The following is a 13,517-nucleotide window of genomic DNA, read 5'->3' on the forward strand; positions in this document are numbered from 1 at the left end:
GCCTACTGTACCAAGGTAAGAATCACATCCATTGCCCCATCAATTTTTGCATCTGGCACCACCCACCACTGGCATGTGGCTCCCATAAGGTTTCCTATGAGGGAGTATGGCCCTCAGGTTGAGAAAGGTTCCCTACCCCTGTACTAGGTCCAGCCATGGCTTAGGTCAGCACAGTGCAATAGCAGGATGACAGGGTGGGAACACAGTGGTTGTGATCTCTCCTAGACAGGTGTGTAATCATCCATGGTCTCGGTGCTTAGATCCCATACGTTTTTGGTTCCAACAGGGTCCCTGTGTCTCCAGCAGCCTGTGAGATAATCAGCATGAAGGGGGTGTGTGTTCACCCCTGATAATATGCTTCCTTGTCCTTTCCTGCTGATTGGAGCCAATCAGAGTGAAAGGAAGTGAGCCAGCCACTGAGAAGACTCTTTTCATTAGGTAACACTCTTCCCTTTCATGCTTATTGGGCTTCTAGGGATGTCTGCTGTTGTGGTAGAAGGCATTAACAATGATCTCATTCTCATCCCAGCAACAAACAAAAGTGTGTGTATGTGTGTATGTGTGACTATGACTATTATAAAGGGACTGTTCATTTCTGAATTTGCCACTTCACTACTGCTCCTAGAACTCACATGTTCACATTAGGCATGGTTTGGCTTAGTACAGCGTACAAACCAGAACAATAGCTTTTCCTTTCTTTTCTCTGCAACATACAACTATTCTAAAATTGCTTCTTTTGTGGGGAAATGTATCATTCTATATGTTTGAATTCCAGAGTACAGAAATCATAATAATTTCAGTCTTTGCCTTCTTCCCTGCTGGCTTGTTTGCACAAACTTTGCACAGTCTGTCCTGAGATGAACTACAGGACATTGCCGCAAAGCACAGGAAGGCGGGTAGGACAGGGCAGAGTGGGAGAGCGTTTAGGGGATGAGTGACGAGCCTCTCTTGTCTTTGTTCCTTGTGTCTTAGAGAAGGAATCCCACTTTGCAAAGTTGCATCTAGGCAGCATTTTTCTTTTCTGCTGAAACAGTTTCCACCCCCTTCCTCTGCCTCAGATGCTTTGAAGGCAAAAGGAAAGGCAAATCCAATGTCAAAGCATTATAATGTTTGTTTTGTTCTAATACATTTTAAAGTCTGTTTTTATTATTTATTTATTTATCATTTGATTTATATCCCACCATTCCTCCCACCAGGAGCCCAGGGCGGCAAACAAAAGCACTAAAACACTTTAAAACATCATAAAAACAGACTTTTAAATACATTTTTATGATGTTATAGCATTTTTAATGCTTTTGTTTGCCGCCCTGGGCTCCTACTGGGAGAAAGGGAGGGAGGGAAATAAATAAATAAATAATATCTACATTTGTAGCCTCCAGCTCTTATGCACTCAGGATGTTTTATGGTGCTTCTGGCATAGTGATTGGGGAGGCATTGTCATAATATAGATTGGTACTGCAGGGTCCTTGGAAGATGCAAATGCAATTTTCATGCCTTACTGCAGTGGTGGTGAACTTTAGAGCTGGGGACCAAATGTGGCCCCCAGGCCTTTCTGTGTGGCCCTCAGAACTCTCCCTAGAACACACCCCTCACTAGCCCTGCTTTGCACCCCAAGTATTTTTGTCTGGCTGGAATGCGTCCTTGAACTCTGACAATGCTTCTTGCTTACCTGGATAGAGGTTACAGAGGGAGGGGCATGTGAATGTGTGTAGAAACTAGCCTACTGTACAAATTTAAAATTTACATTCATTGCTCCACCCACTTTTGCCTCTGGCTCCACCCACCACTGGCATGTGGCCCCTGGAAGGTTGCCCAGGAAGAAATGTGGCCCTCTGGCTAAAAAAGTTTCTATACACACCCTTGCTGCTTTGTATCATAGTGTTTCCCAGTCCCCATAGAGTTCTTAGCAATCACGGCGTATTTCTACAGGGGATAGGGTGTTTTTCTTGTAATGCAGCAGAGAACATGTGTTTAAAAAAATATTGATTTTTTTTTTCATTTATATCCTCCCCTTTTTTCATCTTGGAACTCAAAGGGGTATACATGGGATTTCTAAGTGGTCTCCCATCCAGGAACTGACCAAACCCAGGCTTTCTTCCCAGAGGTTCATTAAGCCTGGGCAAGGTGGGGGCCTCATGTGCATTCAGACCATGCCTGCGGACATAAACAGCTGATGAGGATGAGCAATGATAAGAATAATACATTGCTGCACATCTTTCTGAGATCAACTTAATGAATGGCCAGTTTTGCAAGACCAAGAGAGCATCTCCAAGTTATATTGCTGATCTACTTTCATGCATACGTACACAGATTTCTTATATTTTGCTAAAAAGATGGTCCCATGGAGGAGGAACTATGGTTATGCAAATTTCAAATGAAGATAGTACTTAAGTATTTATTTATTTTATATGCCCTGTACTATCCTCCTAGAATATGAGGGTTGAAGCATCACCTACAGCAGGTGTGGAGAACCTTTAGCTCTCCAGATACTGCTGAAATACAAGTCCCATCATTCCTGGCCATTGGCCATGCTTTCTGGGGCTGATGGGAGTTGTCATTCAGCAACATCAGGAGGGCCAACAGGTTCTCAACACCTGATCTACAGCAAGGGTGGGCAGACTTCAAGCATGTGGGATCCCTTTCATTTTGTTACTAGATCCCCAATATCTACCCTTATAGGACTATAGAAGAGTAAAGGGCATGGGGCACAGGGCAGTGGCACAGATTTGCATGAAATCTGCATATGCTAATTTGTATGTATAGATGCCTTTGGGGAAATTAAGAGAGTGGACGGCTGGGGCCTCACCAGCGCTGCATTTAGCAGTGTGCCCAGTTGCCCTCTAGTGAAAGAAAAAACACATTCCTGGTTTCCCCATGAGTTTCCGTTGTTTCAGTAGCCAGAGAGAGAGAACGAGAAAAAAACCTTCTAGTTGTTGCTGTCATTATAAAGCTGGAATACAGAAATGCTTACTGATCTACTGCAAGTCACCCAGAGATCTACCAGTAGATCCCTTTTGCTCACTCCTGATATAGAGAATGCTCTGTCTGCTGTGCAAATGTCAATCAGCCACACCACATTCGCACAACACTTTCCCCCCTAAAAAATGACAATGCTGAATTTTCATCATTAAGAAAATGAGTAGAGGCATACATAACGCCACCCTGGGCTCCTACTGAGAGAAAGGGTGGGATATAAATAAATAAAATGATTTCTACCCATTTAAGATTTACAAGGAAATCTGAAGAAATGTCTCTAGCGCAGATTTAAGAGGAACAATTCTCCCTGTTCTTGCCTTAGGGCTGTAACTAGAGTAGAAGTTTCTCTGTTAGTCTCATGAAGAAAATGTCCTGATAGCTAAAGAGCAAAAAGCAGATTGCCTTTAAGGCTGATCTCTACTGCAGAAACTTTCTTTTAGTAGGATTTAGGAAACTTTTTCCTCCTTAATGACACCTACTATGAAATTATTGTTCCTTTTGCTCCACTATTTTTAGATCAATAGTAGTTTATCACAAGAATTTCAATAAACAAACAGTTCAGAGTCATATAAAGCCAATTTTACAGAAACATTTTCAGGCAACCTGGAAGAAGTAATTTTTAAGGCCCATTTGAAAGCCCAGTCTGTAGGGGCCCAGCATAATTCTCTCAAAAAAGCTTTCCATAAGCATGAGAAGGCATCATTAAGAAGGCCCTGTCTCTCATGCTGTGGCCAACCAGATTGATATTAATGGTGGCATTTGGGGAATTCAGGGTGATTGCAAAGAGCAATCCATCTTGCAAATCTCCAACATTGCACAGTTTGCCTCTTTTAGCTCCTAAATATTCAGTGTTGAGAGCCGAACTAGAGGATCCAAATGGATTCTAACATGTGTGCTTAAAATATAATGATAAATTATCTAGAGCAGCTATTGGTGCAAGACCAATGGGCCACTTCCAACCTGCCAAATGCCATTCTTTAACCTCCTATATATGAAGTTGTTGTCATGTACTGAGTCAGCCCATTTTGACCAGTGTCATTTACACTGAACTGGCAGCAGCTGTCCAGGGTCTTTCTTGTTACGTGGCCCTTTTAATTGGAGATGCCTGTGATTGGATCTGGGGTCTTCTGTGCAAAGCATGTCCTCTATCCGCTAGGAGGGTGTCCAGATGTAAATCTGGATAGGGCTCCGACACCTTTGATACAGTGTGGCCACATGCACTTCATCACACACACACACAAAAGGAAACGCATCACCAAAAAAGAAAGCAAAAGCAAACAAAATTTGCATAAAATGTACATATGGTAATATGTATTTATTGTTGCAAAATTAGAATTAATAACTACAATTTAAATAGAAATACCATATATCACACTATAATAGAGAAGGATACAACCAGGTGTCCTGTGTGCCTTGCTTGTTCTGCTGTTAACTGTTAATGAACAGCCCTTGAAAGAGGGATTCCTTCAAAAAGAGGGCTGTCTTTTAAGTAGGATGTGTGGAAGAGGGGATTTCAGCAGGAGTAGCTTTCCTTGTTTCGGTGATGGTGATGCCCCCTTCTTCCTTAGCCATGCCCCCTCTCCTAAATCTTAGGCTAGTCCTCTCACTGTTCTGTCTCTTAGGGTTGGTAGCTGTACATGTTTAGTGGACAACCTCCAGGGTGGTATCTTCAGAATTGGACCCAATGAAGGACATGGGCCAAATCTGGAGTACCTAATTATAGGCTTGATGCTCCAAAATAAAAATGTGTGCACAGAGAGCAGCTGGAAGTAATAAACACACATTTTTTCTTCTTTTTACTAGAATGCCATGCTACAGTGAATTAGATAGTGTTCGGCTTCATCTGCTGCCTAATTCAACGTAACACAGCAGATGAGATAAATCAAGTGACTGATGCTATATTGGACTTGAAAGATGATGGCTTTTCGAAAGCAATCTCTGTGAAAATATTTCAGTGTTGCAGTCATCAGGCAGTCATTGAGGTACAGAGAGGGAGACTGAGGGAGAGACATTCCTGCAAACAGAACTGCTAGATGCTCTTAAAGAAGCAAGGGAAAGCTGTTGGTGCAGGTGTGCCCAGAGAAGCAATATTTTGAGAGCAAATTTCTCCTATTTGTAAAAAATTTATTGCTCCCAGCACTCAGCACATATTTTTGTTTGGTTTTCATTTCTGCTGAGAGTGACCCCTAGAGCAGAGTACGATTGATTTGTCAGTTATCTTGATGGCAGTGAAAGGCATAAAAGCATTGCCATGGTAGGCCTTGGAGTGGTTCCCCTGGCATATCATAAGGAGTTTTGCAAGTACTCGAGAGGTTGAACAGAAAACTCAGAACTGATTCTGTGTTAATCAAAGTTTTGCAAATGAACAAAACAAGCAGGCCTAAATATACACAGAATTTCTTCATATATTAAGAAAGGCTCAGAAAATTCAGCCTGTTTGTGAACGTCAAGGTCAGTGATAGCACTGAGGTTACTGGCCATTCACTTCTGTGGGGAAAAATATGGAGGAAGAGGGTAAATTAAAATAAAAACATGGGAGAAGGGATAAACGGGTAAATTAAAAATACGGGGAAGAGTAGCTCAGTGTTAGAGCATCTACTCTGCATGCAGAAGGAACAAGGTTCAATCCTTGGCATCTCCAGGTAAGGTTGGGAGACTCCTGCCTGAAACCCTGGGGAGCCGCTGCCAGTCAGTGTGGACACTACTGATCTGGATCGACCAATGGTCTGACATGGTATAAAGCAGCTCCCTGTGTTCCTAACCCTTCCTCTTGGGAATGCTGTTGCAATAAAGTGGGAAAGACCTTCCGAACCCGACAATGGAAAGCCATTAATGCAACTAATGGTAGTGGTGGTAGCGGTGGTGATCTTTAATTTGTTAGTTGCCTCATACCTAGTGGTCTCTAGGAGACTTACAACACATTTTAAAAGCATACAATATAAAATGAATTTAATAACATGCAGTATACAAAATTTAAAACCCAAACAAAAAGGACAAAGACCCTCTTTTCTGGTAATGGCTCTATATTTTGGAATTGGAGAGGGGTTCAGAAGAAGTGGGGGGGGATTGCCCCCACAAACCCATCCATAATCAGGCCAAAACTCCTCCAAAGTGGGAGAGAGGATAGCTCTGTGGTAGAGCACCTACTTTGCATTCTGAAGGTTCCAAGTTCAGTCCCTGGCATCTCAAATTAAAAGGATCAGATAGCAGCTGATGGGATAGACTTCTGCCTGGGACCCTGGAGAGCTGCTGCCAAGTCAGGGTTGACAGCACTGAGCTGGAAGGACAAGCAGGCTGACCTTGTGCAAGGAGTTCCTGTTTGGAGTGAGTTTGGCTGTTCTTCAGCCCTCCCTTCTGCTGCTAGCCGTATCTCATTCTCACACAAACTGGATGATCGCAGCGACAGCAGAGATTACTGGAGATCCAGTCTCCAATTCCTCCTAAAATGCTGCCTTAGAAAATGACTTTCTCAGGACTCTTCCTGTGGACATCAGGAGCCCTAGCTGGGATCTACATTTCCCAAGGTTTATGTCCTAGAACACTACTGCAGTGGCATTTTATGGCACAGTAGAGACTGCATCGTGACGCCACCCCATCACAAGCCCCATCAATGGCCACTAGCAATGATAGCTGTGTTGTACCTCCATCAGAAACAGTGTGCCTCTGCATGCTAGTTGCTGGGATTCGCGGGTGGGGTGCTATGGCAGTTAGGTTCTACTTTTAGGCTTCCCATAGGCATCTGTTTGGCCACTGTGAGAATAGGATGCTGGACTAGATAGGCCATTGGCCAGATCCAGCAGGCTGTTATATTTTCCTCTTCTGCCATCACCACCACTACCAAGTAAGTCTTGGAGGAGGGGGGCTTGTGAATGATAGGAGTGGATGGGAGAAGTGCTTGGGCCCTTTTACACTCCGATCGATGTCATTGAGAATGTAATGGGACTGAACCTTAGAATGAACTTAAAAGCAAACAATAGTGGGAGGACAATGAATCAGGTTAACAAATCTCATTCTTCATTGCGCTTGGTCCTGGGAAGGGGGGGGGAGTAATCTCCAATCACTATTCTTTATTCATAATCCAAAAGATGCACCGTACATGCATACACTCAGTGAAGCCCTTGCATTATACAACCATTCCTATTAATGGGCATTTTGCTAACAGAATATAAGATTTATACATGCAAATCACATATATTTTCTTTCTCTCTCTCTCCCCTCCCATTTCAGCCTACTGTGTGCGAACGGGAGCTGTGTGTATTTGCTTTCCAAACTCTAGGAGTGATGAATGAAGCTGCAGATGAAATAGCAACAGGGGCTCAGGTAAAGTGAAAGAAATATATGAACGTGAATGATGTTTGCGCTGTCAGTTCAATTATTATTAAGCATCTCCTCATGTCGTTTTGCTACATTTTATTTTCCCCGATGGATGCAAAACACAGAGGTCTAATGGTTCTGTGATTTGACTGAGTAGTTGGCATTTTCAGAAGTACTCAAATTTTACATTACAGCAAATGAAAAGCTGAGTAAAAGTTCTAGCTTTCATTTTCTTCCTTTGAAACTCTGCCTTCACTGCATATAAGAAAGTTCATGTTAAGTGCACTACCATGTCACTTACAGCTGAACCAAAATATCTTGGATGACATTTTTTTCTGAGAAAATTTCTGAGATTTTTTTTTTTTTCACCTCTAGAAGAAAACCACTTCACAGAATTTTCTCCAAATATTCTTTACCATCTTTTTTTTTATTTGTGGCAATCACCATTTTCTTCTTGCAATGTTCCGGAGCCACACTAGGTTTCGGGCAGGGCTGGATAACCCATAGGCTGTATATGGTCCCCAAGAAATTTCTGGTGGCCCCTGAAGCACCCCAAACAATCTGGCTTTTTAAAAATCAAATGCCCAGTGGGTGGCACTGTTGAGCCCTGCCAGCACTGTATTGTAGAGATGTGCTAGAATTCCACCCAATTTGGATTTGGTACCAAATTTTCCATTAATCTGCTTATTCCCAATTATTGAGGATTAGATTTTAATGTAGCAAATTTTCACGGCTAATTTTGAAAATAGAGTTTTTTAAAAAACCTGCCTCTAAAATATCATTTTAAGAATGATAATTTATACATATTTTCTTTTAAAATATTGATATTTCCTTCAAGATATCAATATTTTAAGGAAATATTGATATTTCCTTCAAAATATTGATATTAATATCTTTTCCAAGCAGGAAAAAAACCCCACAGATTGGGAAAAGCAGCAGCTAGCGGATAAAGAATGAACTTGAATCAGTGCCAACCTATTAGATTGACGGAATGCTTTCGAACTGGCACTGGCCAATGGATCCCATCCCTGCTGTAATCAGAGCAGAGAGGTTCATCTGAAGCCCCCTACTGTTACCAGTGAAGGGGCTGAGGGGGAGTGTCTTGTTAAAAACCTATATGAACACAGTAACGTTACATACTGCTCGACTTAAGACACTAATAAACTATTAAGAATAGCTCCCAGAGATTATAATCATCAGTGCAACTGACCTAGCCATAACATTGGGAGACAAACCCTGGAGGTGTTCACATATTCTGAAGCATCTGATGGATGATCATGGACACAAAAGCTTTTGGTAGCCTAAAATATATGAACTAGGTAGAACGAGGGACACCTTCCCCCAGCAACGGCAATTAACCAATCATATTGAGAAGAAAGGTTTCATAGCCTGTTTTCTAATTTGGGTAGAGAAAATTTCAAGGAGATGGGGGCAGGATTTATTCTAAGCTTTTTTTTCCTACTGCACAAGCAGCTAGCACACTGCCCGCCCCCAAACCAGTCAAGTAATTTGTCCTATAATATACTACTACCAGGGCTTTTTTTGTTACAGTACTCACCAGTACAGAGTACCTGCATCTCTTTTTTGGCTGCCTATGCCAGCCATTTTCTGCTGGCACCCACGGTACTTTTATCAATATATGAGTACTGGCACCTAGTTTTTTTTTACTGAAAAAGCACTGACTGGTATTATAAGGTTATGAAGATTTGAAAGGAACCAGTATTTATCTTCATTTTCTATTTCTTTTTATCTTTTCTCATCTATTTCTTTCTTTTTTTTAGAAACTACCTAGCTCCTTATTAAATCCCATAGGCTCAACTGCACAAAAACGTATTTTACACTGGACCATTTTTTTGACACTGCACAAAATGTGTCTAGCTGCATGTTAAAATAAACCTGGGATGGGGGCAGGACAATGTTGGGACTAAAGCAGTGTGTGCATGTTTGCAGGGAGGGTGCTGCTTAATCTCCATGTTCTGGTGAGTGAGAAGGAGGCACCTGTCCATGAGGTCTGAGTTGAAGTGCATGTGTGTGGTAGGGAGCTTCTATAGTCCATCTCATTTTGGAGGCCCCAAGTATGTGTGGGTTGAGAGAGTGATTTCAATACCATTGCATTTTTACTCAAAAATAAATCCCATTCAATTAACGAGCTTCTCTTCCAGTTTCACCATTCTTGGATCCTGGTTGATGTACTTTAGGACAGGCAAAGAAATATGAGGAGGACAATACATTTTTATCCTAACCTCCCTCCAAGGAACTCAAGAGTATCTTACAAGTTGGTTTTTCTACCCCCACTTTATCTTAACAACAGCCCTAGGAGGTGGGTTAGACAGAGCAATCGACTGGCCTAAGGTTTCCCAATGAGCTTCACGGCTGAGTGAATAAGTGAAGGAATTTAGATTCCAATGCCTAATTCTGTACGTCTTTGGTACTCTGCAGACTCAGTAAGCTTATCCAGGTTAGGAACCAGGTTTGTGTACAATGGGCTGCCCATAGATTTTCCCAGGTAGCTGTTAGAGGAAGGGTCGCCAACCTTTTTGGGCCTGGGGGTACATTTACAAACTGGAGAAACTGTTGTGGGCGCCACTCGCACAGTGCAATCTAATCTGTTGGCTACTACAGAATGCCTGTTTTCAATGGGGAAGTACAGGAAGACTCTGCAGGCATCAGGAAAGGAGGACTCTGCAGGTGCACATATGCCTGTGGGCACTGCATTGGTGACCCCTATGTCAGAGTGAGAGGCAAGAGACAAGACTACCTGCAGCGTAGCATTAGCAGCCAAGGACACCTACCTGAGTGACAGCTGTGACGCCCTTCCCTGGCTCTCCCTGTCAGGTTCCTACCTGCGCGTGGCTACTGCCTGTCACTAGGCACCACCAGGGACTCCACCAGTCCGGACTGTCCTTTTTTATTGTTTCTCTCCCCGCTCTAGCACAGATCTCAACAGATCCCCCTGGTAGGCAACCACCAGTCACGTCCTAATACTAGTATTCCCAGAGACTCTGAATACTGGTATTGTTATTCTCTTCACCGCTGCCACCATTTGTTACAGTTCCCCTTCAGCCTTGGTCATTACCTTACCCTCCCTTCTGGTCTGTGAAACCCCAGCCAAGGATCAGGCCTTTGGTAAACCAAATTAAGTATTTATTAAAGATAACAAAGCTAACAAGATTAACAAGATTTCTTCTTAAGGCACATAAGCATATGGTTTTACTCAATACTAATCCGAACTCCACCCCCCTCCTTCTCCACTCTCTCCTGGCAAACCATTCTCTCAAACCCACCAAACAACCCACTCTTTCTCTTCTCCCCCCAGATTCCACTCTCACTCTTCCTTTTATACGTTCAGCCATTTTAAACACTCAGCCAATCATCTAGCATTCTACTGCCCATTCAGTCCCCCTCCTCTTTCACTCCACTTACCATGTATCTTCTAAACAACCAACACTTACCATATATACATTAATATAGGAACATCACAACAGCCTTTTCCTAGAAGGCAGGATGTCAGCAGCTTTACTTCCAAGTTTCCCGGGCTGATTAAAGCCATTATCTCAAGCAGGCTGGCTCAATAAAGGGCACTGCTGAGGCTCTTAAGAAGAGGTGCCACTCTCCTTATTTTAGCCTTTTATTATTAAAAAAACCACATTTTTTGGATATTAATAAAACAGGATGGATCAAAAGTCGGTAGCCCGTGCTAACATCATTAAATAATTAATTTCACTTCTCTGTTAAAGTCCCAAGATCATAATATTAAAGCAGGCAGGTGGATAAACCAGGCACTGAAACATGTCTTTCTTCCCCCATTCTTAAAACCTTTTTTCCTCTCTTGCTCTTCCTGCACTAAGGCTTTGATTACTCTTTTCAGTCAGGAATTCAAACATGCTAGCAAGGCCAGTTGAGCTGGCGGTTTTCACATCAGGCACCAGGATAACACTCAGACTTAGCAATCTCCAAAACATTCCCATGAGATTCATGCTGTCCACCAAAACAGTTTTCTTCTGGCCCTCCTTGGAGAGTTTGGTTCTTTGTTAAATGTCTAAATACAGTCATCTGGGGCCTGTCACAATAGTGGTCACCATGCTGGTTAAGAACATCATAAGAGCCCTGCTGGATCAGCCCAAAGCCCCATCTAGTCCAGCATTATGTTTTCACAGTGGCCAACCAGATGCCCGTGGAAAGCCTGCAAGCAGGACCTGAGTGCAATGGCATGCTCCCCCACTTGTGATTCCCAGCACCTGGTAAACTAGCTCTAGGAATTGATTGGGTTGGGTCTCCTTAAAAGGCTGCCTCCCTACCCTTGCCTGTAGCAGGTGTGGGGAACCTTTGCCCCTTCAGATGTTGCTGAATTACAACTCCCATTAGCCCAAGCAAGCATGGCCAATGGCCAGGGTTGGTGGGAGTTGTCATTTAGTAACATCTGGAGGGCCAAAGGTTCCCCACACCTGGCCTATAGCTACCCAGTGATTCTTTGGCTAAGCTGACATTTGAATCCCTATTTCTTGGCAATGCATACACTTCGTCTTTCTGGCTCAGTGGAAAGAAGATTATGGGCACCATACTGAGTGTGCAGAGAAGGAAAAGTAAAACATCCTCTTCCTGATGTTTCTCTTTTTTTATTTAACTTCTTGAAAGGATCTCTTTTTTTAATTTCCCTCTAGAGATCTGAACATAAAGGTTTTAGAACCGGTATGAGTCAAGAGTCCATCTGGGATTGTGGGTGGAACCAAAGGGATGTGTTAATCAAAATTTATCTTTTTCATTTTAATGTTCCCGAATGAACACAGTCTGAAATCAAGAACTGTTATCAGAAAGATGGAGGGACCATGAACAAAACAATCCATTCATTTTCATGCCATGTCATTATATAAAAATATGTTTGCAATGTAGAATGTGGTCAAATTTTTTTTATTTGTTTGTTTTAAAAATCCTCTTCAGAAATGTTCTCTTTTTAGAGTGTCATTAATTTTGCTAATTAATTTATCAAAATAAGTTTACATTATACTTTGAAGAGTTGATATTTCTATGTATAATGAAAGGTAAAGTTGTCAGTTCAGGAGTTTAATCATTAGCTGAGAAATCCATTGAAAGGGTTAATATTTTAAAAAAGAGATACTTTTTCTGTTTTTTAAGCAATTAAATATATAAGGTTGATGCCAACTCAGTCATACTCAGAGGAGACCCATTGAAATCAACAATTCCAATGTGTTTACTCTTAGTATGAGTTAGTTGGATTTAATCCATAGCTTTGATTGGGGAGAATGTTGGAAATGCGACTGTAGCCTGAATTATATAAATGAATGAAAGCATTATCATTCTTCCCACTCAACAATGCACATAAGACTTGGCACCAGTCTATCACCTTCTTCCCACTACCCTTCTGAACAGCTAGACAACTGGGTTCCCACTTATCCAGGGTAAAAGCAGCAAATAGATGAACAGAATTCCTGTTTTGCTCTTATGAGTTTTGGAATGACGTAGGGGGGTTAAAAACACTTTCCAACCCTGTAAACAGTATCAGTGATACATATTTTGTCATGTAGGCTATCACTGCAATCCATCAAGGGCTGTTTCATGCATGACATTTTTAAAGTGCTTCAAAGCTTCCATCAATGCAAAAAGAGTACTGTGCAGTGCAAAAAAGTGTACTCTGGTCTTTCCCATGCATCTTGGATTATGCCCATGCTACTGAATAGATGATCAGTGATGTCTCCACCAGCATGGGCCATCTGTTTGGAAAGGGCAAACAATGCCAGACTACTCTTGAACTCCTAGGAGTTGAGCACTGCTGTCCAGCAATGATTGTACAGATCATCCCTTTGGTGATGGAGGAAGGGAGGGTTTTATGAGCACATCACCAAGAGACCAATTTTCACTGAAATGGTGTTGTGGCTGACATGCTGAAGGACAAGAGTCAGTCCAAGAGCAGCTGAGTCCTTAGTAGGGATGGGTGAGAACTTCTATTCAGTTTGCATTTAATGCCAAATGTATCAAATCCGCACTTTCCAAAATGTGAGATCTGAAAGACAGACATCCTTCAAAATTTGCACTTATCCGAGTTTTGCAGTGCAGTTCTCTAACTAAGCAATGTTTGCAAAACCATATATTAGGCAAAAGTGTGCATAAAATGAATATATTAGTGAAAACAACATACAAAAATGCATTACATTTTTCACTTGAAAAATTGGGTACATTGTTTAAAACTGCATACAAGGATGTGTTCAGTA

The 13,517-nt window shown here is 42.0% G+C and overlaps 1 protein-coding gene across 2 annotated transcripts in view; it reads left to right on the forward strand.

The window, feature by feature from the left end:
• The window catches only part of PARP8 (poly(ADP-ribose) polymerase family member 8), a 244,210-nt gene that overhangs the window by 215,641 nt on the left and 15,052 nt on the right, over positions 1-13,517 (forward strand). For both annotated transcript variants that reach the window (XM_061617598.1, XM_061617607.1), the window contains exon 16: positions 7,204-7,296. In XM_061617598.1, coding sequence (XP_061473582.1) covers positions 7,204-7,296 — 93 coding nt within the window. The remainder of the gene's footprint in view (positions 1-7,203; positions 7,297-13,517) is intronic.

This window comes from Rhineura floridana, chromosome 1 (genome assembly GCF_030035675.1).
Source record: "Rhineura floridana isolate rRhiFlo1 chromosome 1, rRhiFlo1.hap2, whole genome shotgun sequence".
Classification (NCBI taxonomy): Eukaryota; Metazoa; Chordata; class Lepidosauria; order Squamata; family Rhineuridae; genus Rhineura; species Rhineura floridana.